This window comes from Cercospora beticola, chromosome 5, assembly GCF_033473495.1.
Source record: "Cercospora beticola chromosome 5, complete sequence".
In the NCBI taxonomy this organism is placed as follows: domain Eukaryota; kingdom Fungi; phylum Ascomycota; class Dothideomycetes; order Mycosphaerellales; family Mycosphaerellaceae; genus Cercospora; species Cercospora beticola.
In genome coordinates, this window is record NC_088939.1 from 794823 (window position 1) to 822722 (window position 27900).

At 52.1% G+C, this 27900-nt stretch overlaps 14 protein-coding genes across 14 annotated transcripts; 4 read left to right on the plus strand and 10 right to left on the minus strand.

Moving 5' to 3' along the window:
- Positions 1-408: 408 nt before the first annotated feature.
- RHO25_007554 (uncharacterized protein) lies at positions 409-2535 on the minus strand (the record flags this gene model as incomplete). The annotated part of the gene is made up of 1 exon (XM_023599739.1): positions 409-2535. The coding sequence occupies one exon, from the start codon at positions 2533-2535 to the stop codon at positions 409-411; it is 2127 nt and encodes a 708-aa protein (XP_023448962.1).
- Positions 2536-3413: 878 nt separating this feature from the next.
- RHO25_007555 (uncharacterized protein) lies at positions 3414-3791 on the minus strand (the record flags this gene model as incomplete). Its single annotated transcript, XM_023599740.1, has 1 exon — positions 3414-3791. One exon carries the CDS (start codon positions 3789-3791, stop codon positions 3414-3416), a length of 378 nt encoding a protein of 125 aa, XP_023448961.1.
- Positions 3792-4267: 476 nt separating this feature from the next.
- RHO25_007556 (uncharacterized protein) lies at positions 4268-5029 on the minus strand (the record flags this gene model as incomplete). The annotated part of the gene is made up of 1 exon (XM_023599741.1): positions 4268-5029. One exon carries the CDS (start codon positions 5027-5029, stop codon positions 4268-4270), a length of 762 nt encoding a protein of 253 aa, XP_023449267.1.
- A 776-nt stretch (positions 5030-5805) lies between these two features.
- On the minus strand, positions 5806-8844 carry NIT4 (Nitrogen assimilation transcription factor nit-4; the record flags this gene model as incomplete). Its single annotated transcript, XM_023599742.2, has 3 exons — positions 5806-6988; positions 7042-8463; positions 8564-8844. 3 exons carry the CDS (start codon positions 8842-8844, stop codon positions 5806-5808), a joined length of 2886 nt encoding a protein of 961 aa, XP_023449268.1.
- Positions 8845-9758: 914 nt separating this feature from the next.
- RHO25_007558 (uncharacterized protein) lies at positions 9759-12683 on the minus strand (the record flags this gene model as incomplete). Its single annotated transcript, XM_023599743.1, has 3 exons — positions 9759-12384; positions 12440-12572; positions 12620-12683. The coding sequence occupies 3 exons, from the start codon at positions 12681-12683 to the stop codon at positions 9759-9761; spliced, it is 2823 nt and encodes a 940-aa protein (XP_023449028.1).
- Positions 12684-12890: 207 nt separating this feature from the next.
- Positions 12891-13136, minus strand: RHO25_007559 (uncharacterized protein; the record flags this gene model as incomplete). The annotated part of the gene is made up of 1 exon (XM_065602956.1): positions 12891-13136. One exon carries the CDS (start codon positions 13134-13136, stop codon positions 12891-12893), a length of 246 nt encoding a protein of 81 aa, XP_065459028.1.
- Positions 13137-13659: 523 nt separating this feature from the next.
- On the plus strand, positions 13660-15173 carry RHO25_007560 (uncharacterized protein; the record flags this gene model as incomplete). The annotated part of the gene is made up of 3 exons (XM_023599744.2): positions 13660-13758; positions 13816-14994; positions 15060-15173. 3 exons carry the CDS (start codon positions 13660-13662, stop codon positions 15171-15173), a joined length of 1392 nt encoding a protein of 463 aa, XP_023449269.2.
- Positions 15174-15757: 584 nt separating this feature from the next.
- On the minus strand, positions 15758-16432 carry RHO25_007561 (uncharacterized protein; the record flags this gene model as incomplete). Its single annotated transcript, XM_023599745.1, has 1 exon — positions 15758-16432. One exon carries the CDS (start codon positions 16430-16432, stop codon positions 15758-15760), a length of 675 nt encoding a protein of 224 aa, XP_023449270.1.
- Positions 16433-17817: 1385 nt separating this feature from the next.
- On the plus strand, positions 17818-18993 carry RHO25_007562 (uncharacterized protein; the record flags this gene model as incomplete). The annotated part of the gene is made up of 1 exon (XM_023599746.2): positions 17818-18993. The coding sequence occupies one exon, from the start codon at positions 17818-17820 to the stop codon at positions 18991-18993; it is 1176 nt and encodes a 391-aa protein (XP_023449271.1).
- Positions 18994-19593: 600 nt separating this feature from the next.
- RHO25_007563 (uncharacterized protein) lies at positions 19594-20509 on the plus strand (the record flags this gene model as incomplete). The annotated part of the gene is made up of 2 exons (XM_023599747.1): positions 19594-19668; positions 19727-20509. 2 exons carry the CDS (start codon positions 19594-19596, stop codon positions 20507-20509), a joined length of 858 nt encoding a protein of 285 aa, XP_023449272.1.
- A 433-nt stretch (positions 20510-20942) lies between these two features.
- On the minus strand, positions 20943-21478 carry RHO25_007564 (uncharacterized protein; the record flags this gene model as incomplete). Its single annotated transcript, XM_023599748.2, has 2 exons — positions 20943-21310; positions 21364-21478. The coding sequence occupies 2 exons, from the start codon at positions 21476-21478 to the stop codon at positions 20943-20945; spliced, it is 483 nt and encodes a 160-aa protein (XP_023449273.1).
- A 266-nt stretch (positions 21479-21744) lies between these two features.
- Positions 21745-22746, plus strand: RHO25_007565 (uncharacterized protein; the record flags this gene model as incomplete). Its single annotated transcript, XM_023599749.2, has 1 exon — positions 21745-22746. One exon carries the CDS (start codon positions 21745-21747, stop codon positions 22744-22746), a length of 1002 nt encoding a protein of 333 aa, XP_023448571.1.
- Positions 22747-23237: 491 nt separating this feature from the next.
- Positions 23238-25827, minus strand: RHO25_007566 (uncharacterized protein; the record flags this gene model as incomplete). Its single annotated transcript, XM_023599750.2, has 3 exons — positions 23238-25484; positions 25550-25689; positions 25788-25827. The coding sequence occupies 3 exons, from the start codon at positions 25825-25827 to the stop codon at positions 23238-23240; spliced, it is 2427 nt and encodes an 808-aa protein (XP_023449266.1).
- A 578-nt stretch (positions 25828-26405) lies between these two features.
- On the minus strand, positions 26406-27852 carry RHO25_007567 (uncharacterized protein; the record flags this gene model as incomplete). Its single annotated transcript, XM_023599751.1, has 2 exons — positions 26406-27074; positions 27136-27852. The coding sequence occupies 2 exons, from the start codon at positions 27850-27852 to the stop codon at positions 26406-26408; spliced, it is 1386 nt and encodes a 461-aa protein (XP_023448640.1).
- Between the last annotated feature and the right edge of the window lie 48 nt (positions 27853-27900).

Sequence of the window (27900 nt, forward strand, 5' to 3'; positions counted from 1 at the left end):
AGCGCCAGTCGATCCCATTCCGGTCGCGATCTTCACAACTCTCAACGCGCTCCTGAAGATGTTCGCCTTCCTGATCAGGCACGTCCCTCCGGCCAGCCCAATATGGATCCGAGTATGCCCTAGGATCGACATTTAGCCAAAGGAGCCTGCCAGAAGCGCAGGTCCAAAAAGTATGGCGATGCGGATGTAATACTGAGCAAGGCTGCTTCTTATCCGCTCGAGTCCAGATCACATGTCGTGGACGCAAACTGTACCATCACAATATCGAGCATAGAATGGCAAGCTAGACAAGAATGTAGCAGGACTTGTCCCGCAGCAATTTTGTTGCCACTTGCGGTACCTTTGAAGTCGATCTCATCTCTGCAGAAGAATCATCCTGCAGACAGCCGGCCTGTACTCTTTCCGTACTCAAATTAGCACCAGGTCTTTCTCCTCAATTCGGCCTTCCTCGTTGAGTTTGACAGCTTCTCCATGCATGAACCCGTACAACCAGCAAGGTCCAACCACAGTGAAAGTCCCGTCACCCTTCGGATGGAGGGCCATTACGAAAGGACATCCACGCGGGACGAACAAGAGATCACCCTGCAGTGCTGCCGCAGGCGCGACTCCAAGGGCATCAAATCGAGCGTTCCTAATCCATGTTCGATCCCAAAATACCTGCTTGACTCTCCGCATGAGAGTCCTATGCATAAAATCTTCCATGATCTGCAATGCTGCACCACTTGGCGATCTGTCACCTGGGATTCCATTTAATGAAGGATGCAGTATGCTATTGATAGCGTCTCGGTAGTGCATGTGGAAAATCGGGCTTGCAGAGTGAACTACAAGTGCAATTTCGTCAAGTTGATCGCCGACGAATCTGGAGAGATTCCCATCCCCTGCAATGTGCCGCATCATGCTGTCATCCAGTAACAAGCAGGCTCCAATCCGAAGGACTTTTCCGACATCACTGAGAGAGCTCTTTTGAAGCAGAGAAACAACTTCATCGATTTCTTTCCAGAACTTCTCGTTCTTATCATCGGGACTTTGAACGCACTTGTTTTGTCCGCCACCGACATCAATTTTGCCAATCATGAAGCCTGACACAACTATACTCCTCCCTGGACTCAAGACGCGCCAGAGTGCAGTGGTCGAACCTCCAGCATTGATAGCATCTGGTGACGGCGGCAGTAGTGTTACAGGTATCCTCATAGTCGCAAAGTTCCGAGTGTCAAGTAGCTTATTATCGGAAGATAATGGCATGGCAGTACTCCTGATTGGTATGATCTGATGTCTGGAATCCTCTGCAGTCCAGTCCACTGCCCAGGATGGCAGGTCTGGAATCTTCGACTTCTTCTCGGTCAGCAGCTGCCAAATCTGCCAGGACTTTGATGTTTTGACTTCGTACTCAATATAATCACAGTACACTTGAGACACGCTGCGACCATAGTCCACGATCAAGTCATCTCCGGGCTCCCGTACGATACATCCATACAGCGCATAAATCATATCATGCGGCAAGCTGGTCTTTCTCGCACGATTGATGCACATTATCTCCCGGGAACTCCTGGCACCAAAAATCTCGAGGTCACGAGGCCTGCGCGAAAGATCGCCACCGATTTTAATCGGCGCCGGTCCACCTCGCACAAGAGAGGGCGGCACAGTCTTTGCTGAATCGCATCTGGCGTACTTGGGATCTCGCACTACTATGCCTTCGAATTCGTCCCCAAAATGTGCTCGCTGTACTTTGGCCATGGAACGGGCATGCATTTGCCTCCTTCCGCACCAGACACTGGCGTGTCGGATGCTGAAGGCTAGTTCTTGCACTGCTCCTAGCCGCGACCAATATGGATGATCGAACAGTTTCTGAACGGCCCTCCACTGATCAAGATCAGGCATCGGATTGGACCAAGCAGCGAAGTTGGAACCTCCCACGGGCTCCTGGAACATATTCACGATGCGATCTTCGCCAAGTTTCATCCGGGCCTTTTGCAGAAATACCATCGCCTCATCGCTCGTATCAGTCGCGTTTCCCAACCAAATTATGACGTGCCAAGCCTTCTCATAGATCTCTTTTATCCTCGGTACATGGTAATTGAGCTCATCGATATTGCTCTGATCGATGCACAGTGCATCGATCCAGAGGGCCATATTGGGTGAGAAACTTGGCTCACTGATTTCACTCTTTAACAGGTCCTCTTTTCGCATGAATGTCTTGTAGAACTTGGACAACTCAACTGTGTCGAACATGGGACGGTCGTCTCTCTGGTCCGTCATGCATTCGCGGTATCTTATCAAGAAGTCGTACAGGTTCTCGCGAATCTGAATCTCTTTTCCGTTCACGCAAATGGCCTTCGATGGCGTTGAGTCGCCTGATGCGTATGACAGCGCAAAGTATTTCTTCTCAGTCTTGTCCAACGAGACATGATGCATTTCTGCTCGAAGTATAGGCGACTCCAATGCATCATCGCTGGAATCCAGGAGCTTTATCGTCAGCAAACGAATCTCGCCAGTCACCAAGTCCAGCGGGCGGTAGAGAGGCTGTTCGTCAGCCATTTGGCCGGGGTATGGCCCCCAGTACGTATGGCCCCCAGTACGAGAAGGAATGCTGAAGCAGACGAGCACAGTTTATTATTAATGATGCACTCATGGACAACACTAGGCACTACTAGCTCGCTAGTAAGGTTTCTCAAATCAGCCCATGTAGGCTCTGGGCGGCTGAGCAAACATGGTTTTAGCGCTTAGCCCGCGCTGTACATGTCCATAAACCCGGGGAAAGAGTCAGCAAAGGCGCCACCCGCAACCATAAAACAAATTTCAGGGATCTCTTATGCCGGTCTGAAGAGATCTCGATCGATTGCCAAGGGACCTATGTTTCAGTTCTTACAACTGTGTTGCAACGGCTGAATTGATCATATTGTCGACTATTTCCTTTCCATGCTTTTGTTGAATCGAAAGCCGAATGTGAAAAGCTTAATCATACCAGAGTGCATGTGTTGCGTTGGCTTTACAGGGGCATTTTCCTTTGATACCATCACAATGCTCGTTGGAGAAATTACAAAGGCGTCACTGAATCCATGCCAAATCATCGAGTACTGGTGGACTGAAGAGCATGGGAGAATGGAAGGCTGCGATCTCAAGAATGTTGCAAGCTCAGCTCGCACGCTAGAGCGATGAGGAGGTGCTTGATGCGAATCTTTGCGAACGAGCGCCAGACTTCTCAGATATCTTACAATAGCGCAATGCAGACACCTCATCTCTCCAAAGACCTTGGACAAGAAAATCTATTGCAAAGGCTTCGCGAAATCAAAGGCAATCGATTGAAATCTTCCGCATCCTTCCCGTCACGTCGCAGGAAAGCATCCTGGGGCCTCAACTTCAACCTCTCCTCAACACCGGAGCCTCATCCATCCTTGCTGCGTTGTTCCTTTCTCTCAAGCAGGTGCCAATCCCGGGTTGGCCTCCACCCAAGCCTCCACCGAGTCCACCCAACCACCGACCAGTCTGTTGCCCGTCTCCCAAATACTCTCCGCAGTTTGCTTCGCCTTGTCATCTCCCTCCGCGGCACGCTTGAAAGCGGCCCATGCACCAACTAGCTTCATGGTCGGCGCACCCTGCTCCTCGGGGTTGTTCTCAAGCCAGTCCTCGAGGTCTTCGTACCAGTCTTCGAAGGCCGCCTCGCCGATCTGGGCAATTTCTTCTGTAAGCTGGTTTGCGATTGGTCCTCGAGCACGGATGTTATGAGCGTATGCCTTGAGGAGGGCAGTACGCGGGGAGATGGCGACGGAGGTTCTTCCAGTAGTAGTTGACATGTTGATTGTGACCGAGTGACGTAGAGAGTGGTTCCGTCGCAGAAATATGTAGCTCTTGATGTCTTCTGTAGCGTTGACTGTTTGTTGGTGGTCTGCCAATACAGAGATTCAGACTTGGTATCTTGGTATGTTGAAGAAAGGAAGAGAGTATAAGGTTGGGAAGAGGTGGGTATAAGTGCTAGCGCCGAAAGTGGTGAATGAAGTGTGGGGTCGGCGGAACCCAAGCATTCGAACATGTGAACCGTAATTCACATGCATTCTGCATCTGACAGAAATCTTAGGATGGGCATATGGATTGGACCCCATGAAAGATGCTGCTCATGCAAAACAGCCGAAATTTTCCGAGGTGGCAGAGCAGAAATATATCTGTCGCAAGAAGAAAGAAGCCGAGAATTGCCTGTTTGCTGAGTGCAAGCATCCATTTCTGTAGGAAGTGCACAGAACTCAGCAGAACATTCTCTTTCCCAGCATCCAGGTCATCGCCTTGCATCCTCAGAAAGCCGGTCCATAAGATCGAAAGCCTCATAGTTCGGTACCTTGCAATCGATTCCAGGCTGACACCCCATCTGCTGTTCCAATTCCTGCTGCGATAACGTCGGCCGAACATATCTGATAGCCTCTGCGAGGTCCCTACATGACCGGTGTTGAGGATCCCGGACCGTGCTTTGAGGCCACTGCTCCACGTTCTGAGGATGTGGCCAGTCTTGAGCGAAGCCGCTTACATGGCTTTGGTCCGGGTATTGATCGTATGTCTCGAGCGACGGTGCTTGTGCATATGCGATTACAGCATCAGGTGTATAGGGATTCTCAGCCAGCGGGCTGACCACAGTGGCACTCGCGGTAGCCAACCCCAGCTCGCTGGTGCCAGCCGCAGCAGGAGAAGGCCTCAAGTTCGCCAACTTCTCCCTCGACCATCTCCTTCCTCTTTCAGGCATCTGACCATGCTGCTGTCTCATTTCCTCCAGCGACTTCTCGCAAGACTCCAAATTCGGAGTCGGGTCTCTACTGCCTTCGCCACCACAACTTTTCCTCCTTCCCACCAAACCTTCTAGTTCTCTGGCTTTCTCCGCTCCACTTCCATCTCCATCAATTTCACTTACTGCAATACCATGCTTCACCAACAATGCCCGAAGCCGCCTATTCTCCTCTGCGACCTGTCTCGCCACAGCCTGAATCTCCGCACTGGCTGCAATTCCCACGAGTTCGCAATTCCGGTACTTGGCTTCGAGATCATTCATATATTCTTTTCTTCTTTGACGACTTCTTCGCTGATTATCGCGTATTCGTGCAAGGTCTATTGCTCTCTATCAAGTAGAAGTGGTCAGTTTGTGCTTCGCGACGTTCTCGGATTCATCGGCCGCGATACATGACGCTCAGCAGCCGCTGCCGCTTTGTGCCCGCTTTCATCAGACATGTCTCCGATTTCAGATGAGGTCCTGCAATCCGCGGCTGTGTCACAATCCGGGATACTGTGCTCTTGTTTTCGCGATGAGGCACTTCTTCTTATGGATCTATCTTGCAATGAACACGGATCAACGGCGTGGAGGATCTCATCGTAGCGTAGTGGTCCAGCGAATCCAAATATCGCGGCACTAAGCCAGCAAAAGAAGGTCAAAATCACAATTATCAGATCCGCTGCAAGTCGCAAGTCTCTCGATGTCATGACTTCGCCACGACCCAGGAAACTCTCCCAAAAGCTTGGCAGAAGCTTCCGTTCGGCCAAAAGGCTAAAATATATGAGAAGCAACATGGAAGTCGAGCCACACAGGGATGACAATAAAAAGTGTGCAGAGAATTGGCTTAATTGATGAGGAATGACAATTGCATCGTCTGTCGATCCTTGATTTTGAGTATACCGATATATCAATCATAACTTCATAAACATTACCACTCAAGCCGGGTATCCATGTACACGCAGCGAAGAAGTCAAACTCCGCTTGCTGGCCAACACGCTCTACATGCTAGACACGAACAGCACCGAAACCTCCCGTAGTTGTCTTTCGTATATCGCAACTCACTGATACCATTCATTCTCGTCATAAGCCGTCGCCATGCTATTGTATGCATTCATTGAGCTCAACCAGTTCGCCATGCCCGGATCAGCGGCTACGGATTGAGGCGAAGTCGAGTGAGGTGGGTAGCTGGCTGTAGTCGTGGTAAGAGGTAAAGACGTAGCAGGCGGCGGAGCAGTGCCGGGAATGATATGCTGCTGCTGCTGCTGCTGTTGCTGCTGCACGGGACCGCCTACAATGCCGTTGTGCATGTCAACCGGGACGTGCATTGGAGCATTTGCAGCCCGAGTTGTGACTGGAGTCTGCTGTGTCCATGCTGTGGGGTCGATGTCGAGTTGGTTCCAGTTGCCAAAGCCGGCGGCCATTTGAGCTTGATCTCGATATGCCCAGTCTTGACTGTCTCGGATGAGCTGCTCAACGCCGCCAAACATGTCGCTAGGGCTACGGCCGGTGTTTACTGCCGATGCCCAATTTCTGGCGCGTGGGGCTTGTGGCGTATTTGTACTTGAAGGATGTTGCTGTGGCTGCATGCTGTAGGCATCCTGAGGCGGAAGCTGATAACTGATGTTGTTGTTGTTTTGTTGTGCGCCAGCAGATACGCCTATAGCAGCCGGTGGTCGTGTCACTCTGGCGTCGTTGGTGGTCGGTCCTTGTTGCTGCCATCCCTGGGCTTGAATGTCTTGCGGTAGCATTGGCGGTGCCATTGATACATCTGAAAGGCGGCGCCTTGAGCTGCTTGTCTGACTTGAAGGCGAGTGCACTTCACCAATGACAGTACCGAACTTGGCGTCTGTTCTTGTCAAAACGCTCGTGGCTTCTTCTGGCAGCTCGACGTTCCACTTCCTTGCCAGTACACCAATGATCGCGAGCGACCTTCGAGCACACAGCCAGCCTTCACCAATCTCTTCGAGATGCTTGACGCCATGTACAATATCGCGCTTAGCATTCTTGTCGGGTAGATTGAGCAAATGTATCGTGCAAGCCGAGTGCGCAATGTAGACAGCAATGTTGCAGATCTGACGCAAGCCATGAGATCGCTTATACAGCCGCATGAGTTTTGAGATCATGGCAGCTGCTTGTGTGCAGAGCTTTCGAGGGCTGACGTTGGCTGGAAGTGGTGACGTGGCATGCGTGTACTTGAGGAAAGGTCGAAACAAGTGGATGAAGAGCAGTTGAAAGAACATGCTGTGAAAAGTCAGTACTCCAGGTCTGAAGCTCGTCTCTTCCGGAAAACTTACTGCATGACCAGCATGCTTGAAAGTCCACCTTCTTTCGGCTCCATCTCCTTGGGCAAATCTCTTCGCCATGCCTCCAACCGCGTATGGATATCTGACAACTTCTTGAGTTCGGCCGCTTTGCCCTTCGTCTTATCCATGTCCGTAGGATTGTAGAAATATTTCATCAAATCATTACTGATCTCGCACAACTTCGTGAGCTGCAACGCAACAGCTCTGGTCCGTGAAGGCTGCGCGTGAGCTTGCGTAAATCCAGAATCAGTGTACGGACTCCACGGTGCGGAGTCCTCATCCGGAAAGACTTCGTATTTCGAAACCGTCACGATGGAAGCAGGTAACTGTGGTAGACGTCCGAGATAGTTAGACCAGCACTTGTCGAATAGGAAGCAGCCCCAGAATGTCACTCTTCGAACATCTTCTTCGTTCTCGTCTCCGCTGACATATCGGTTGCCTGTAAGTTGGCTGGAATCCAGGTTGAGACCCATGTCGCAGGCCATTCGGAACGACATGCCACTGTACACCCAACCGCGACCTTCCCTCCCACAGCCAGCTTCCCGAACGGACATGAGAGCTAGTGCTTGAACAGTAGTCAGATGAGGCTTCTCATGCTCGTCATTCTCCATAATCAAGCGCTTTGCCTCACGAAAGAAGTGGTCGCCCGCAGTCGCCGAGTCCTCTGGGTTATCTCTTGCACCGGCATGCGATGTGAAATGGCACCCCAGCGCCAGGATAGCATTGACCAGCAACGATGTACAGTAATGCGTCTTCCTTCTCGCGTAAGGTGGAGGCCGGCCAAGCATGAAATCGCGGAAGAAGAGTTGTTTCGAAAGCGTAGTGAAGAAAGTGTAGTGCCAGGTGAAGTACATATTGACCAGATGTAAGACCAGCTCAGGATCGTTGGTCACATTCGTCCACGACGTGACTGGATTCTCTTGCTGCAGATACTCGTCCGTACCATCGTTGAGTGTTTCTTCTTGTCCCAGGTGGATCAGATTGGAAGTCCCTCCGATGTACCGTACAGAGCCTTCGTCTAGCCGTAAGTCTCCCATCTTGCCGTAGAGATGTGATTCGAACATTGATGTCGGCTCTTTCCCGTTTCCCAGCGTGGGAGATACATCTTCATCCTCTTCTTCCTCTTCCAATTTGCCATTCTCTCTTGCAACAATCTTCTCGGCTACCACGTCCAAGCTCTCACATGTCCGTATGTCCCGCACCAGGCCTGCAACCTCATCTTCTGGGTAGTTCAATATCGCCTCGATCAGTGTCTGCAATGTCGAGCTCCGCGTCTTCAAGTTGTCCAGGTCATTTTTGTACACGCCTTTCCGTCTATGGTCGGAATTCGGATCGTAGATACATTCGGTGCCGTAAACCTGACAGCATGCCGCGCAGGCGGGGAGATTGCCGTCACATTTCGATTTTCGCTTCCTGAGAATCGCAGGGCTCTGTCAGTGCTGCTCTCGGCTATGTGCATGAAGCTCTGCCGCGTCTCGGCATGTAAGTGAATGATTCAGAAAAGGCTACACACCGACATGCCGTGCAAGCCGTGCTCACACATCGTCTCTTGGACGCGTCCTCGGGATCTTCGACCTGATTGTTCTTCCGTCGCCGCTGTCTGGGCTTGTTCGAGGGAGCCGATGCACCCGGCGCCACCGCCGTGGTCGAGACATTGGCAGCAGCAGTACGATTCGCAGCCGCGGGTGAGGCAGAAGAGGTCGCATTCGATGTGTCACCGGCTGAACCAAAGGAATGGGATTGTCGGACGCCCCCTGCTGCACGGTGCACGTTTCCGGTCGTGGCCACTTCCATTGATCGATCGCGAACGGCTCACTCGCCTTCCCTGTGCAGTGCTGAGCAGTGCTTCACCATTCTCCCCGGAGATGCTGGAGATGCTGCTCTCGACGCTGCGCCAAGGATGGTACGCAGCGGTGCTAAGCTGAGCTTGTCGTCGCTGCCGTTTTCACGCCTGCGGGATCACGGGCTGCTGGTGTCGTGCACACTGCCAGAGGGTATACGGCGTGTCGTTGTGTTCGTTGAACGCATGCTGAGCAGCTCAGCATCGCCCACGATGAGGAGAGATGCAGCTTAAGCGGTTATCGTGAGACCCCAAGCCTCGATATCGGCGGGAGCCCTTCGTTAAGCGGCGTCAGCCTCTGATGGGCGACCAGGGGCGGAGTACTCTCCGGCCAATCACCGCAGATATGATTCAGAGGAGGTCGCTTCAGATACGTCTGTGCAGATTCGTCGCTTCAATACATATCTTCGCAGTGTACACATGCAAAGGCGTTGCTTGATGATGATGATGGCGGCAGGGTATCTTCCATGCCATTGCTGAGAGATATGGACGAGCACAGAAGGGGCAAGGAAAGATAAGGCAAAGCATCAATGATCAACCAATGAGATTATAAAGGAGGGCAGCTCTCGAGTCAACCAATGATATTGTCAAAGAATGTAGGTCTACAAGCAACTTTCCTCCCACTTCTCCTCGTCACATTTTAATCAAGGAGCGAAGATCGGGGTCATTTCAACCAAGTATGTAGCGATTAGTATTAAGAGTTATTGTCTTATATGGATCAAGAGAATGACTGGTTAGTCATGTGATGAATCTGCTAGACAGAGTCAGTCATGTAGTATAGAGAAGTGGCCAGGAGGTGTTATACATACTGATGAGGGTATAGCCTTATTGACTCCGGACGCCTTCGCTCGATTAAGGCCACGTGTGTCTAGAAGAAGAAGGCAAACACAACCGCCACGAGTGCTAGTGAAGATGCCATCTTCTTGCTAGCAGTGCCCGTATATGACGTCGTGCTCGGAGCCGGTGGTGCATAAGTTGGCGGCGAAGAGGCCGGAGGTTGGACGGGATACGTTGGCTGCGTGGGCGGGGGCTGCGCGGGATGGGTTTCAACAGGGGGTTGACTTGGTGCTGGAGGGTAAGTCTGGACGGGTGGTTGCACTGGATGGGTCTCGACGGGCGGCTGCACAGGGTGGGTCTCGACAGGCGGTTGCACGGGATAAGTCTCGACAGGCGGTTGTACTGGATGAGTCTCAACGGGAGGTGTGACCGATGACTGAGCGGGGTAGGTAGGCGCCGGCTGGGTGACTGTGCCGTTCGGGTATGGAGTCGAAGGCTTTGGTGGTGAAGGCGGCAAGGTCTGCACCGGATTGGTCGGCACTGGATAAGTCTGCACTGGAGTTGTCTGGTTCTTGGCTGGAGAAGTCATGACCGGCGGCGGTGCAGTGGTGTTTGGCATGCGGTAAGTCTGCATCGTTGTTGGATAGGACGGCGCAGTCGTGTTCTTCTGAACGCTTGGGTATGGTACAGATTGGGTTTTGTAGGTCTGGGACGTTACCACAGGCGGTCCGTAGTGAGGAGCAGACGAGCTTGGTCGTGCGTAGCCTGATGACACTGGGGCAGTTCCGTACACCGGGACAATCCCGTACCCTGGGGCAGAGCTCTTTGCCTTGGAAGTGCTAGATTTGGCCTGTGTCGTGGTTGCTGCTCCATATCCATTGCCTTGCGTACCTGTAGCCTTTGAAGAAGTCGAGCTGCTTCCGTTCTCCGTGAATGGATTGTATCCCAGGCATTCGGCGTATTGCGATGCACAGAAAGCACGGTTTGCATCTGGTGCGCCGCGACATTGATCGAAGAGATTGTCACATCGTGGGTTGCTGCCAGCCGTGCCGGTGGAGCTCGATCCAGATGAAGTCGCCGTCACCGAGACGCCAGGACCTGGCTGTCGAAGGAAGTAGCAGCCATCTGCAAGATCACAGATCTGGCCAGCTGGGTACTGATGGGCTGGGTTGCAGCTGTAGCGGCCTTGGCTGTCGCGAGAGCCAGGAGCTGGACAACCAGTCGAGCTCGACCCGTATGAAGATGCGGTCGCAGAGACGCCAGGACCAGGCTGTCGAAGAAAGTAGCATCCATCCACAAGGTCGCAGATTTGACCAGCTGGGTACTGATGAGCTGGGTTACAGCTATAGCGGCCTTGGCTATCATAAGAGCCAGGGGCTGGGCAAGATTGTGTGGATTGAGCAACAGCATCACGTTTGTGGTGAAGAAGATCGTCAATACCAGGAGATGCAGGATTTCCCTCACCAGGCTGGCTTTCCTCAGGTGGAGTTTCAGGCTGCTCTACTGCCGGTTGCTCAGGTTCTTCCACAGGTGGTTGCTCAGGCTCTTCGACTGGTGGGGTCTCGGGCGCCTCAGTTGGCTGAGGCTCGTGGTGAGATGAGGAAGAGTGATTAGGTTCAGTATGCTCTGGTGGCCAAGTGTTGTGAGTTGCTATAGGGTGATGAGGCTCATACTCTATTGGCCAAGTGTGGTGGGTATCACGGTTGCTGGAAGAAGTATGATGGCCATAGCCTGAGGAGTGATGGCCGTAGGGCGATGCACTATGCGTTTCGTGGTATGTATGCGCCGATGATACCACGTAGGTTGTTGGCTTGCCATATGTCGTGTGGCCGCCTCCAGGGAGCTTCTCAGTCACCGTCACAGTAGCCTGGACTGTCTGCCTGATCGTTGAGACCGAAGTGCTAGCCGCAACGGCAGCGAGAGAGCCGGAAGAAGTTGTCGATGCTGCGGAGGCCGAACTAGCACTGACTGCCGCGATGCCAGCAGAGCTTGCGCTGGATGCAGAGTTAGAACCCGATGCGGAGCTGGACTGGGAGGCAGAGCCGGAGCTAGATGCAGCGCTGCTGGAGCTGCCAGCGTTGTTGCCAGCCGTCAAAACGGTGACTGTTGCGGTAGAGACGGTGGTCGACGCTGCAGCAGCTCCAGCAGGGACCGATACTACCGGAATGGTAACCATCGATGCCTGCCCGCCAGTAACCAATGTCTGCGTACTGGCGAACTGTGTTGCGGCGCCTGAAAGGACAACCACAGAGACAGACTGAAGGCTGGGGGTGACAGGCAAAGAGACCGATGGAATCGCTACGCTGGGCACTCCGGAGACAGGCAAGGAGACCGATGGTACCGCCACGCTTGGCACTCCGCCAACTGTCACTACCGAGACGCCTGCTGGTAGCTGTACGGAGCTGAGCGAGGCGGGTAGGGCGACCGAAGGTGTTGCGACGCTGGGCACTCCAGGCAAGGAGATCGATGGAGTCGCTACGCTGGGCACTGCGCCGATCGTGAGTACTGGCACGCCTGCTGCTGGTTGAGATACGGCAGAAGTGCCAGGAATGGAGACTGATGGCGTTGCTACACTGGGAAGCCCCCCAATTGTAAGCACCGGGACACCTGCTGCTGGCGCGGAGGAACTTGAAGAGCCAGATGAGGAGACTGGTGGTACCTCGACACTGGGCACCCCGCCAATCGTGATCACTGGGACACCTCCTGCTTGTTGAGCGCTAAAGTAGAAGGGTCAGCCATGACCATTTTGACGATTGAAGCTGGATGGTATACCTCGTTGTTGTTGTGCCAGCAGCAGTGGTACTCCCAGACGTGGTCCTGGTTGTGGTCACTGGCAAAGGAAGGGGCGTCGTCACTGATAGAGGAAGGTCAGGTAGCTGACGTCGTGCTCGACGGTATCTTTCCACTGCGAACAGTCAGTCGAGTACTCTGTCGCACTCGTGATTGACTCACAGGCTTCTGCTCCATGGGCCAAGGAGACGGCCGACAGTGCGGCCGAGATCGTAGTGAGCTTCATCCTGCGACGAAGTACCTGAACAACTAGCACAATAGAGCTCAGGAAGCAAGAAAGAAAAGCAAGCAAGCCCGACCTTTTGTGTATTCAAAGTGCACGCGCCTCAGACAGCATCAGTTGAGCCCCTCGTGGACATCTCTGGTTGCTCTGCTCCTCTATTGAAATCTTGTGATAGAGTCAAGCTGACCAAAGAAGATCTCGTTGGTTGCTTTACTCCATCGAACATGCGAGCATTTCGGAGGACATTGGAACAGACCCGCTAATGGTGTCCTCATTGCCTTGACAGGCATTCGAGCGCGAGTTGACCTTCTGCATTGACAATCGAAGATGCGAAGGCTGCGTGCTCGGAATGCTCGGATCAGCGAGAGGAGGGGAGTGAGGCATTTTGTATGTGTTGAAACTGTTGCCTTTCTGGTTGTAGCCGTCTAGTTGGCTGTCTGAATATACTGGAGTCATCTTGGAGTCATTGTCTTTGTGCGCTCTCTTCACGCTCTGTGAGAAGCAGTACAGACCAGTACACTACAAGTAACACCGGTCAATTCACAACTTGATGGCATCTCAATAGGACGCAAGGTTTGTTGTTTCCTGGCTCCGGGTCTTGCCAATGGCGGCCTGACGTCTCTGCTAAGCACGTTAAACGGCCTGGCTGTACCACAATTTGGAGCTGTCATGCTCAACCAGAATTTCTCATTCGCTGCTTGTTGAGCAGCTCGAAGCTCATCGATTTGAGCACTTCGATCATATTCATGGCGCTGAATATCGCCATGTTCCAAGGTGTCAACAGAACAATGCAATGATGATGTTGAGAAAGCGGAGTTTGAATGGAAGGACGAGGCCAGCGCCAAGACAATCACCCCTCGCGATCTTTTGTTGACGCGGGATCAACAACACAGCAGCTTTGCGACACGCGCACCACCTCCGACAGCACTACCACAACAACATCGCACCCAGCAGCGCATACCTGCAGACGATGCCGAGTATGGACTACAATCCTAGAATGAGCATGGCCGGCGGCAGAACAGTATCTAGCCAGCAGAAGAAGCAGAAAGAGCCGGATGAGGATGCATTCATGACACTGGTATGCGCATACACAATCGAGAGCAGTGCCGGGCAGTGCGAACTGACGAGAGTATAGCCCGACAAGGAAATCGCAGGATGCATCAGCGACATTGGAATCAACTTCACACTGGAGGACCTTAGGAAGCCCAATCCACAGCAGATACAGAAAGTGTTCGAATGGTTCGCGGAACTGCTCACGAACACGACGCGCGAAGTCGTTGCGCCCGCGATGCGCGCAGCAGCAGAAGACATGTGCGGCGACGACGCAGAGCGGATCTTCACAGCAGACACGCGCGAATTAATGGGCTTCTTCATCGTCATGCGCAAATTGCTTCTCGAGTGCGGCATCAAAGACTTCACCTTCAGCGACATCTACCGACCGACACATCCTCGCCTGGTGAAGATTTTCAGCTACATAATCAACTTCATTCGATTCCGCGAAAGCCAGACAAACGTGATAGACGAGCATTACAACAGCTCCGAGCGCACGAAGAACACCATCGAGCAGTTATACCATGCGAATCAAGACAAGGAAGATCAGCTACAAGAAATGCAACAGAACCGCAAAAACGTCGAAGCCGCGCTTCAGCAGAAAGAGCAACGATCCACAGAACTCAAAACCCGCCTCCTCGAGCTCAAGAAGGCCCAAGAACGCGTCACCGAAAAGCTCGAGCGCGTCAAAGGCGAACAGTCCCGCCTGAAATCTCTCCTCGAAGACAAAACTACATCCGTCATGCAAACACGCGCCGAAGCCGCGAAGCTTCGTCCCTACACCGAACAGTCCCCCGCACACCTTGAACAATCCCTCCGAGACCTCAGCTCGAACCTCGCAAGCGATCGAAACGAGATCGCACGCCTCGATAAACGCTCCCGAGCACTCCAGACATCATGCGATACCTTTTCCCTCCTCCAAACCGACATCTCATCTCTGACGAGGTTACTCTCAGATCTAGATCAAGAGCTGCAGAAAGAGGAAGAGGAGCAACGTGCAGCGGCGAAGAATCGCGATGCGTTGACAGAGAAGTCGAACAATGTGCGGGAAGTGGAGAGGCAAGAGAAAATGTTGCGGAAACAATTACAGCAATGGCAAGATCGAACGGAGAAGCTGCGGAAAGACGCGGAGACAAGGGCGCAGAATGCGAAGGGGAAAATGGAGGCTTTGCGCGCGACGCATAGAGAATTGACAGCTGAGAGGAGGGAACGAGGAGATCAGGTGGAGAAGAGGAGGGTGAGGATTGAGCAGACGGAGAAGAAGGTGAGTTCGAATCTGTCTATAGAGTGTTTGGTGGAGTCCGAGATGCTAACTTACCTGTGTTCTAGATGGCCGACTTGAAAGAACAGATCGAGCACGAGGTACAGGCTGCGAGAGAGGAGTACATGAAGATGGAAAGCCATATTCGGCTGTACATCACGGAGATGGAGCAGAACCTCTGAGAATGATGATGATTTGCATCTGGACATTGAAGCGCAAAGCAGAGAGGCTGCTGGTTGTACATATTTTGACGATACCCAATGACTCTTTTTCTGTTCGACACACTGCTGTGCATAGCTACTCTGCTTGCGATGTTACAATTTCCAGAGTTCACGAGTCCTGTTATACAGTCAGCGACCACTCTTGTGATTGAAAGCTGCAATAAATGGTAGAGAAGATTTCGTGTTCAGATATAGAGATCGTGTCTCGTGCAAAGCTAGTCCGCAGCAAAAAGAGTACAAGTCTTTCTCAGACTGGTGCCAGCTGGTGTATCATCATGAAAGGGCGACGAAAGGATGGGACCAATACTCACATTCTGGTTGTCGAATTGTATTAGGGAAGCTGAAGTGCATATGTTTCTGGTATCTGCTTTGAGCTTGTTAGCATGAGTACAAGCAACGAACATGTTCAGCGAATGCGTGATGATAGACGTAGTCAGGAATAATAACGTATTGCTCCACATGATTGTTAGGAACAGGTCTGTGAATTTAACTGTTGTTCTCATCATGAAAGTTAGTGCAAGAGAGAATAGCAGACTCACCAAGAATCAGTAGCGCACAGGCTGCGGCATTTGTTCGAAAGTGCACCAGCGCTGAGCAACTGTTCGAGCTTTGACAGTCCGGCCGACTGATAGGTCACCTAAGCGCTTGGTTGTCATGTTAAGTATTGGAAGTTCTTCGTCCCATGGGCTCGGTTGCCTCTGGCCATGTGAACTGCTGAGGTCTTCGGTCTGCGGTTGCCATTCGGCTAGGATCAGCTTGCTGTTCGTGCTGTGCGCCGCCTCGACAGCGTTAGCGAAGGTCCTGTTCAGCCCTTGTGCAGAAAACGCTGAAGTCGGTCGATGCAACTCGAGAGGGTTCAGAATGGCGAGGATAGGCTGTGCATCTTGTCGACGCAAAGCAGTGTCCGTCTCTCCAGCTCGTTTCGCCACGTTGACGCCGTAGACAGCCAGATAAGCGCGAAGATGCGTTATATCTGGACAGAAGGCCAATTTGAGCGTGCGTGAAGTCGATAAGAGCCGGAGAGTCGGTATCTGCAGCCAGTCGTCAAGGCCATCCATGCTCCTCGAGGTCGTCGCCGGTGGCTCTCTGAAAGCCGTCAAGAACTCTTCTTTGGAGGAGCAGATAATCAGAGTCGATGGCGGAGCATGCGACTTGAGAATATGCTGTACAAACTCCTGCACATTCTGGATCTCCAGCACGACGTGACGCGAGGATGCCATCTCTGGTGCCGGTTCGCAGCTCAACTGGGACCCATGCACGCGTTTATGATGGGGCGCAGACCATTGCGTAGTACGAGGTGCTGCGACATGTGCACCTGCCGTCTGAGATGTAGCGTCGCGTCCTCGCACGACATGCGTGTGAAGTTGGTAAACAATTGGTGCAAAAGCTGAGATCTGAATCGGAAGCTTTTTCTCTGTCTTGCGCACGAGCCTCTAATCCTTGGCATTGCCGGCCCGATGCGCTTGCCTCCAACCTCCGTTTCTTTGTATCGCGGTCTTTATTCTGATTCTCATCACATCACATTGTACAGTGCGATATCGATCCCGGAAACAGCTACTATACTCACCAAAGACTCCAATACCACGCCGTGACTTCATTTCACGTGCTCGGCCGCCATCAGCGCCGCCTTGTTCCAAAGACCAGCGTTTCCGGGCGACAGTCAGTGCTGCCGCTGTAACGCGAGACAAACGGGGCTGGGTCCGAGATGTATTTTCATGAATACATAGTACTTTACACATGCGCAGTGGAACGCGCGAAATTGCCCGGGCATTCGTCTGCAAAATTTTGAACAGCCTATATACCTCTACGAACCCCCTATATTCGTCATGGCCAGACGCTTCTGCGGCCCTATACCGAACAACATGAGATCTGACGAAAGCATGGCAAGACTACTAAGCTATCTAACGGGCGCAAATCGCTACTGATAGCACTCTTAGCTGGCGACACTCTTTGATCGCAATAACTGTCCAGTCGACATCGAAAAGTCGGATACATGTCGGCAATATCAGAGATGATGGGGTTAACGCGAGCAGCCCTGCATCACTGGTTGATGTGCCATCTCACCTCCGCTTCACAGTCAAAGATGATGCAAGACGAGCCACTGCGCCAATATGCGCAAGGTTTAGCCATCTCTTGCTCTGATACGACCAGAGTATGAAGGAGTGGTACTCGTCAAACTTCAGTTCGAAGTTTCGCACCTTCGCATGATACCGACCCTTTTCCATAACGGACAAAGTTCTATGTTACAAGGCGTTCGTCCCTATGTGACAATTCACGTGCTGCCTCGTCAGTCCACTGAAAGGAACAATGCGATTATCCGTCTTTGTCTTCGTGTTGGTCAATATGGGTGTGTCAAAAATGTCACGGAGACATGACCAGCAGACAATGTGATTATGGAGGCATCTGCTTATAGCTGGTCTCCAGCGTCCGCTGCGGAATACATGCCAGACGCTTCATCTCCCTCACACTCGACTCGCAAATCTCGGAAGCAATTGCACAAGCATAACAAGCACTCGACACGCGCTTCGCCAACACTTAAAACGACTAGCTGCAGGACAGCAGTTACCCCGAACACAAACGTGTACACCAAAACAGACTCGACGCCATGAATCCGACACTTTCAAGAGTTGTCCTGTTCAACGAAGAGGATTCGTTTCACCGTATGGAGCATTTCAACTCTAGCGATGTACGGGGTCCGGATCTCACTTTTCCAATCCACCCGCTCTTCCAGACAATTGAGGGAACAAAGGACGATGAATATCGATATCCTGTCACGGCCTGTCGATTGGCATCCTTGCTGCTGGAAAAGGCTTTACCCTTTTTCCATTCCATTCTCGTGGTAGGCGACTCTGTCGTAAACTGTAACAATGGTACACTCAAGCACATTTGTCCCGAACCAAAAGCTTCGCTAACCATTGTCGAGCAGCAGATGACACGCGCCAAGTTGAATGAACTTGCCACTGGTGTTCGCATCATCCCTAGTCCACCGGACAAGAGCAATGTGGACGCATTGTGCGATCCACAGAGCCTCGTCACATTTCGGCAGCTGCCCGGCCCGGGTAGTGTCATTCTTCTCAACGTCGACAGGCTCGATGACATTATGGAAGCGGAAGACGATGGACACTTTGTCGCCATGCTTTGGTCTACGATAGTTCTAGCCACCACTCTCGTCCACGAGCTGGTCCACGCGGCAGTGTACAGCATGCACACATGTCGCTGCACCGGCATATTCGTCGGAGGATCGCAAACCTCGGAAAATGGCTTCGATCCAGAGACCTTTCTATTCGGTGGTATTCTAAATCGGTTCGGAGTAGCGGATGACCTGCCTTGCTACTTTATCGATGAAGAACCAAGCTCTTTCCTGGGCATGATCTGTTGCGAAGAGTATCCAAACTTCACCAGAATGAATAATCTTGCACCGGGGATTCAAGCAAGGTTCCGAGGCCCTCCGCTCGCTGACACCTATGTCTATTGGAGTACGCCTTTCCCTTGGGTCCATGACCTGTTGCAGCAAAGCTTCTGGGACAATGCACTAACAGGTGGTAACAACGCGTTGCATCCGCCACGGACTTCTGGGGTGATCATGGCAGAAAGTGCAGATCCAGCGGTCAAAGCGCAACAGCAGCAAATTCGTGCTATACAGCTCATGGCAAGTGGTGAGTACGAGGTCAACGAGCGTGGCATTATTTCCCTGAGCTCAGCCGCTACTGAACCAGAAGACGATGACAGTGAACGGATCACGACCTCGTCTGAAGGAGAAGAAGAAGAGCAACAGGAGTAAGAGATCCGATGGCAGCTGACTCAAACACAACCATCTTCTTCGAGCTTAGGCCTCAGATAAGCCGGACAGGATCACCTACCAAAGGCTAGCGTCCATTATCAGAAGCGCAACGACTCAAAACCTTCAAGCTAGACAGATGCTCACCATGTTACAATCAGAGATTGCTATTCACTTCCAAAACTCTCTCTTTTCGCTTTGTATCCCCGCTTCCTTCGTTGTCGACCACGACTCCATGCAGGCCGACATAAATAGCCTTAAGCGTACACGTATGTTTGACGAGCGCCCGCCCTATGTAGTGTTGATCGATTTTAGGTAGATACGACTCATCGATAGCGCCCAGAACCTCGCTCCTGCAGCACCGCGAAGCCTCCAAGTGAGCACCTCACTTCCTTCTCCAACAAACTTCAAACCCACCAGATCCTGCCTGATATGATTCGAAATCGCGAGAGCACTCACGGTCTTAGACAAAGGACTGCGACTGCCTTGCCGCTCAATGACGATTAGCAATCGCAGCAAACACATTTGGTACATAAAATTGCACACGAACCATAAAGTTTGCACATCCGATCTAGCATCACTATCTGTCGCTCAATCACTGTCATGAAGACGAAACTGCGCTGGGAATCCGACAATCCTTTCGAGAGTCTCGATGGGAAGGACGGTGAAGGCAACGAGGTACGTGAGCCATTTTCTGTTCGTCTTGGAGAAGATGATCAGACTGACTACTGGACAGATCGAGATCCCTCTCAGCCCTGCCGAGAAAGTCTTCAGCATCTTTGAACTCGCCCAGCATATCTTCCTCGATCTTCCACCACGCGATATCCTCGTCAACATCCAACGCACTTGCAAGCAATTTCAAGCAGTCGTAGACGGTTCTAGATCACTCCAACAAGCACTCTTCTTCGAACCGATTTCCAGCATCCGACTCCAAGTCGCTCGTTGTTACAAACGAAGTCGATGCGAGGGCAGATGGATGCTTTCTACTCTCAAAAACCCATACTGCGGAACGAAAGGCGATTCTTACTGCATCTGGATCCACCCAATGATCGGTAAAATCAGAGAAAATGACCCAGATTACGAAGCTCGATGCACTTACATCAAAGCTTCATGGAGAAGGCAACTGGTCGCTCAACCTTCAATCTCATCGTGTGCATTAATCGATGACGACGTTGGCGGGGTTGTAGACGACGAGGAGGAAGTCGTCTTCGCAGCAAATTCGAAAGGCATGCTAGTCAGTGAAATTGCAAAGCTTTGCACTGGCTTTGCAAGGGAGAGAAATGTTTACATGGACGGTGTGGCATATCGGTATCTTGACCAAAGTTGGGCGTGGCACCATCTGCCTGCAGGAGAGTTGCTGGAGGAATTGCATGCCAGTCTTGACCATCATGATGGAGATGCGATTAACCGTTGGTGCGAGAGTGGAGGACATTATAATCATTCTTTCTCGGTTGCGGCGAGGGATGAGAGGGAGGCAAGGCTTGCTAAGCTCAGAGCGGGCTATGCGGGCAGAGTATAGCTGCGCTTACACCACTCGTAAGGGGAATCGAACGCCACCTTTGTTGTCGAAGAAGTTCCTCGCAACCATTACATATACTTTTCGGACTCCGTAAATGTGGAGTCGGGCGAATGGCGCTGAAGTAATTGATGCATATGTCTCGATGATGGGCGCAGAAATATGCGCTCCATCCTTACCACTACCATCATTTACGAAATGACGAATCGAAGTCGGTGTAATCGAAGTCTTACGACAACAGCTACAAGATCATACAACTTGTCGCATTTCCTGTCGATACATACTTACAACCGTAATTCTGTAGAACGAGCTCTACTGATCAAGTAAAACTCTCCATACCCGAAGCACAACCCTTTAAACTCCATATATCCATGTCCATATCCATGACTGCGCCACATCTCTTCGTATACAGATCTCGTCCTCTACCTTCTGTCCTTCATGGCCCTTGAATCTTATTATCCCCAGTAGCCTGCTGATACGATGGCGGTGGAGCATCATCTGTTCCATTACTCGGTCCTGCCTGCGACGTCGATGCCGGAGGCTGCACATCAGCCGGTGCAGGACGTGGCTGAGGCTTCGTCTGCTGTTGCGGGAACTGTGCATTCGGCGTGCTGGCGTTCACTGTTCCATAGCCTTGCTGTCCTTGCTGTGGTGCAGCATATTGTGGCTGGCCGGTGGTTTGTACGTAGTAGTATGTGACATTGCCGCGCTCGGCGTCCTGTTGCGCGACTTGCTCGTAGGTCGGGTCGGGGGAGATGGAGATGATGTACCAGGCGTGGAGGAGACCGGGGAGGTATGCGAGACCTGGTGGGACTGTCAGTAGGGGACAATCGAAGTGGATGCGAGTGGAGTCTTACAGCAGAGGGCGATGTTGATCAGACTGTCTGCCGAGCAGATGCCCCGCTTCACCCACACGGCGATGGGTGGGAAGAGGATGGCGATGAGGCCGAGGAAGATGTCGCTGCCGCACATTGTGGGTGTGCAGTTTCGTTCTCGTCGTGTGTGTTGGTGGGAGAGGAGTGAGAGAGAACAGAATCGAAATGTCGCCGCCTGGGATCAGCAGCTATCGAGGTCTCGTGAGTGTGAACCGCACAGCCACAAACCAATGACGCATCTGCAGGAACAACCAATCGAACCCTTGCGGCGTTTGTGGCGTTCCATCTCCAGCCAAACTTCACCTCTAGAAAGTCCATGCCAAGCATCAACATCAACACCTCAAGAAACAGGCAACAAAAACAATGCAATCCGATCGCCGCCGTCTCAACCCTCCAGCAGGAGGCACAGCCCCTCCGATCTTCGAATACCCATCACACATCACAAGACCTTCAAGGACGCGACAAGCAGAAGAACACCGCAAAATCTTCCTTCGCACTGGCGTAGTCCCCTCAGCAAGCGGAAGCGCATATTATGAGATCTCGCCTCAAGACGTGTCATCAAAATCGAAAGACGCCAACGCCCTTCTGATTCCTTTGACTTCTTCTCTCAAAATCATCTGCACAGTCCACGGTCCTCGGCCCCTCCCTCGCACCGCAGCTTTTAGTCCCAATCTCCTCTTGACAACACATATCAAATTCGCGCCATTCGCGACACGAGTACGGAGAGGCTATATTCGCGATGCAAGCGAGAGGGATCTAGCGCAGCATTTGGAGACTGCGTTGAGAGGTGTGATTATTGGAGAGCGATGGCCGAAAGCTGGATGTGAAGTTGTCGTGACGATTTTGGAAGGCGAGGAGGATGGATTTCCGGAGATCGGAGGCGAAGGACGGAGTGGAAAGGGAACAGGCTGGGGTCTCATGAGTGTTCTAGCGGGATGCATTACAGTGGCGAGTGCGGCATTATGCGATGCGGGAATTGATTGCGTGGATCTGGTGAGTGGTGGTGTTGCGGCTTTGGTTGAGCGAAAACCTGCATCGACTGGAAACAGCGAAGGAAATGCCGAATTCGTTCTGGATCCTGCGCCACCGGAGGAAGACATTCGAGCGGCGTGTGTGGTAGGATACATGCACTCACGAGACGAGATTTCAGAAATGTGGATGAAAGGTGATGCTGGGGTGGAGAGCGAAAAACTAATTGACAGTGCTGTCAAAGCTGCTGTACTGACAAGAACGGTACTTGCGGAGGCTGTGAAGGAATCTGCTGAGTTGAAGCTCAAAAAGCTGCCCGAGGCGGCGAATGGAGCACCACCTGCTGCGGCTGCAGCTGCGAAAGGAAAAGGCAAGGATGTTACCATGACGGGATGAGTGACTGCTGGACTTCGAAAGTATGAAGCCTTGTCTGGACCTAAGCCTCTGCGAAACATTGTCATCGCCAATGCAGATCTGTTCGGCTCGACTTCACCTTTTCCAGTGAATCTCAGCTGGCGTGGAAAGCTGGGTTACGCTCAGATTTCTGAGGCGACCCACTTCAGAAGGATACCAGGAATCATTCTCACTACCACTATCACCGGTTGACATGCAGCCGACGAAGACGAACTTACGAGATGTTTTTCTCCAATTCAGGCCGCGAATGCGCCATCGGGCAAGCAGGAGATGACACCAGAAGGCAGCGAGTTCCTGTCAATGAAAGGGAAGCACGCTGGTCAGTAAACAATAAAATCCAGAGGACTCTCCGCAAGTTTGGAAACCGCACAAAGTTCCTGTGCGTAGCGTCGACGATGCAACATCGAGTGGTCATCAGCATGTAACAACATATGCTGCCTACTCGGCATAGCCAAATACAACATTTTCGATTGTTACGACTTCACCAAACCCGCTCTCTCATCCTCCTCGCTGTCTGTCTCATACTCACTCTCCTCCTCCTCGTCAGTCTCCTCTTCACTCTCCGTCTCCTCTTCCTCCTCAGTTTCCTCTTCACTCTCACTCTCCTCATCCAACCACGCATCCAATGTTTTCTCCTTCTTCGGGCCCCCGATCATACTGCTCTTATAGCCAGGATCCTTCTCCAACCCCTCGTCCAATCTTTGTGCAGCAGTCAGTTCTCGCTCCGGAACATATGCACCCTTCTGTGTCGCTCGGTCACCATCGTCTCGCAACTTGGGATCAGGTTCGCGGCCACTTTCCACCCATTCAGGCAGAGGCTCGTATCCTCGCATTCCCGTCGTGCCAGCTTCAGATCCGATGACCAAGGAAGTCGTCCCAAGCAGTAAGGTCTTCCGACTTTCGGAAGGAGAGGGCGCTTGAGGGACAGGTTTGGGTGCTAAGAGTAGTAGAGAAGCAAGTTCTGTGCTACTTTGCACTGATAGCAGAGATCGAAACAAGCGTGCGCGGTCCCGAAGGGAGTATGAGGGCGTGTATCGTGCAAGGAGCATAGTATACTGGTAGAGGACTTCGATGGGATGCTTTGATTCTTGGTCTTCTTGAGGCACGGCTTCATTCTGTGTTGAGAACGCGTTTTCTCGGAAGCCGTCGATCTCTTCTTCAGTCGGCGAGAGTACAGTACTGGAAGAGACCGGTTTCTGTTCCGGGTTCAACGCATCCATTGCTTTCTGCTTCTCATTCTTAGCATTCAGGTAATGCAAGTAAACTTTCGCCGCGAGCAGAATGGTCTGAGCGCGCACTTCGTCGCTCTCTTCGGCATAATTTTTGACCAAGATGCGCAACACATCCGCAGCGATGTTGTTCTCCGGATCGACTCCAGCGAATTCTCCAATCAGCCAGACAATGCTTGCTCGTGCAGAAGGCGACGTGAGAGTATCGAGGTTCTTTGCTAGCCTTATAACAGTCTTGCGATGTTCTTCAGGTGCTCGTTGGATGAGATGTCGAACGACTTCCATCGCTTCGCCAACCAGATTAGCATCCGGACTGCGGATCTGCTTAAGCAGGAGGGACAAACATCGGCGAGATGTTCTATCACTGGATGCCTGCGCGCATCGTCCAATAGCTCGAACACTTTCACGGACTAGATTCGTGTCGTGACCTTTCGAGAAATGCTCCAGCTCGGCCAGTATAAGCTCCTGTATTTCTTTGCCGCTATGCGGGAACATCAACGTCAAAACTTCCAACTTCAGCCGCCAGATCTGGGGAGCTTCTGTTGCGCGAACCAGGAAATGTCGAAAGTATGGTACGAACTGAGCAGGGTCGATCAGACACACTTGAACGATATTGTACAGAGCCACCTGTCGAATGTCCTGAGGTGATCGAAGCAGCGCCATCAGCGGACCGACTGCTTTTGCAAGGTGTGTTGAAGGAGCGAGATAGAGGTATGCCCGGGTGACAGCGAGAATGACGGCCGAGTTGCGAGAGGATAGAAGCGGCTGGATCGATTTCAGGAACAATTCGAGATCTGGATCCATCGCTTCGACTTCCTCATAATCTTCCTCTGTCTCCTCCTGTGGCTCCAGATCCTCGTAAAAGTCCTTCGCTCGTTGCTCCTGGGTCGCCGCACGCTTCACTCGCGTGGTGCGCTTCGGAAAGCACTTGCGCGAATATACCGTAAATAGTCGAATCACAGCCAGCTGACCCCACTCGTCCATATCGACAATCATCTTGCACAGCCTGCGATAGACAGGATGTATGAGGTCCAAGCGATCCGGGCAAATCTCCATTAAAGCCTGCACAGCAGCGCCTGCAACATAATATTGTTGATCGCCGAGCAGAGTTGAAATATAGTCCTCGATCTGCGGCCGCGTGCTCTCATCAAGCTGTACGCATTTCACACAAGCCAGCGCTGCGGCTTTCCGCACGAGAGGCGAAAGATCATTGACGCCCTTCTTAATCGCCAGGCTGATGATTTGTGCGATCATGGGAATGCGGATCCCAGACATGGTCTTCAACGCCATAGCTCGTACTCTCGGGTTAGTATCTGACAGGGACTTCTGTATCGTATTGATTGCCAGTAACGCAGTATCCGGATCTGCCTCAGCATGATGGATCAAATAATTGTATACCAATGGTCTCGTTGACGGATATGGATTCGACAGAGTCTTGAGGACAGCGGGAAAGAAAGTAAGAGTCGGTTGCGGAGGATTGGCATATTGCATCTACATCTCTTATTATCAACTTGTGTCGCTCCAACGTGTATGTACAATTGATGGTCCTGGCCTACCGCAACCACTTTCCGCAGCCCATCGAGCACCTCTCGCTCGTGCTTGCTATCCAACATCTTTTTGATCTGCGCCGCCGGCAGCGCCTTCGTGGTCCTTCGTGGTCCGGCATCGCGGGCGGCTTCGAGCGTGAGGTCGCGTGCTGTACGGCGTCGATCAGTCAGGGTACGTATGTGTGGTCGCTTCGTGCTGGGGAGTTCGCTGTCCATGTTGTTGAGGTGGTGTTGATCAGGTACATACCTTGCTCCAGCAGCGAGCTGATTTTGCTGATGGACTCCATCGTGCCACAGCCAGCTCGTGGGCAAGTGCAACCTGCTGCTCTAACCGTGTATCTTTCCGTGGGAAGTGACCTGCTGTGAGCTGTGAGCTGCCTCTTCCCGTGATGATGATGTGGGGAGTGAAAGCTGACTAAGCAGTACTTGGCTCCAGGTTCCACTGGCAGTTCACTTTCCTGACTCCCATTTGCTTTTCTCCCTAAGGTACTATCTATCCTGGGAACGAGAACCCTTGAACATATCGTCTGCAATTGAAACAATTTGCTCTCTAACCACATGAACTCATTAAAAGCGATTTCCAACAGGCGGAAGCAACTCCAGCATGTGAACAACTTACAGAAAACACATCTGCCGCCTATCTTCCATTGAAGTGGAGTCACTAGATGAATCGACAGAGTTTCCGAATACAAGAGCAAAGAGCAAGAAACATACATTCAAAATAATCTCACATCAATTCGTAAAGCGCATGAATCCTCTCATTGATCATTTATCTTCATCCCATAAAGAAACTAACATCGTCTCACTCTCCCCTTCCCCTTCACTCTCTCCATTCCTCTAACCCCCCAATTCAATCCCGATCTCCTTAAGCCCCCGCAGGAACATCCCCCCTCGCGTACGCTCTAATCGGCGGCTCATTCGCAACCTTCTCCGGATAAGCCACAATCGCCGCTCCCGCAATAGGAATCAAAGCCTCCGTCGCCAAAATATCCGCAAGCGTCAACCCGGGCGCAGCAAATTGCGAGCAAGCCAGCTTTGTATCAATGCGATCCAACCTTCCAGGTCCGCCATTGACAATTGCATCTTTCGCCAAAGCGTATGCGAGAGAATTGTACAGTACGCCTTCGTGGTTGACGTTAGGCCCTCCACCCGGCAAAAGTGCGGTGCAAACATTTTGAATCTCAGTATTAGAAACGATATTTGGACCTCCGAGAAGGGCGCCAGAGGCATTTGGGTCTTGTTGCGGTTGGACGATTTCGTCGAAGATGCTGTAGATGTTTGTTGTGGGGACGTAAGCAGAATCTCCGCCGCGGTTACGGAGGGTATTGATGAATGTGCTGTTGTAGTTTTGTTGTGCGACGGCTGGGACACAACCTGGGGTTGGGAATCCTGGACAGAGGATTTGGGCGAGGATTGTGCCGTGGTAGTCGCCGGAGATGCTGATTTTGTTGGCGACGTTGGGGCGTGTGGAGGGCCAATATTTGAGGGCCCATTGGGCGTCGACGGAGCCGGCGGACCAGGAGACTGTGTTGACCTGGGAGGAAAGGGTTAGTACTGATCAATTGGCAGGAGGCGAAAGAATTGAATGAACGTACCTTGCGGTTTCCGCTGATGCGGGAAATGTAGTTGATCGCATAAGCGACATACTCAGCGGCGTTCTGAATGTCGTCCAAGTTCTCAGCTGGCAGATTCACGAATACCGGATCGGCAACATTCTGCTCTCGGAACAGCTTCGCGATGTTAGGACCAAAGTTAGATCCGGCGCGTGCACCAGTGCCTGGGAGGAACAGAACCGGTGGCTTGCGGCCATAGGTGTAATCCGGTGGGATGTAAATGGCTCGTCTGAGCTGCGATTCACTCAAAGAGTATGGCGCATCGTTTGGACCGTTTCTTGGGTAGACAGGTGGGAAAGCTGGGCGCAGGTTGATATTGTTGGCATTGCTCTCAATAGTATAGGCTTTGGCGATCGTGAGGAAGTCTCCTGGACCAGCCAGACCTCCGAGGAGGATCTCAGCGCCGTTTTGGAAGATATCTCGTGGGTTGGTGGCAGAGATCTTCTGAATCTGAGCAGCGAATTCTGGGATACTGGATGGACCTGGGGCCGGGACGATGTTGGTCAAGATGGCCGTTCCGACAGTTGCACCGGCGCTGAGGCTTCGGAGAGCAGCATCGAGTTGGTTCTGGTTGGTGATGGGAGCATTGGTAGTTCCTTGTCGTGCCTCGATCTTTGCAGGCTCGTTCTCCGTTGGTGTTGGGCTTGCAAGCACAGTGGCCGCGAGGCAGACACCTGCCAATGCCTTGATGATGGCCATTCTCGTCAATAGGAATATGACTTGGCGAAACTGTACTACAGCAGGCCG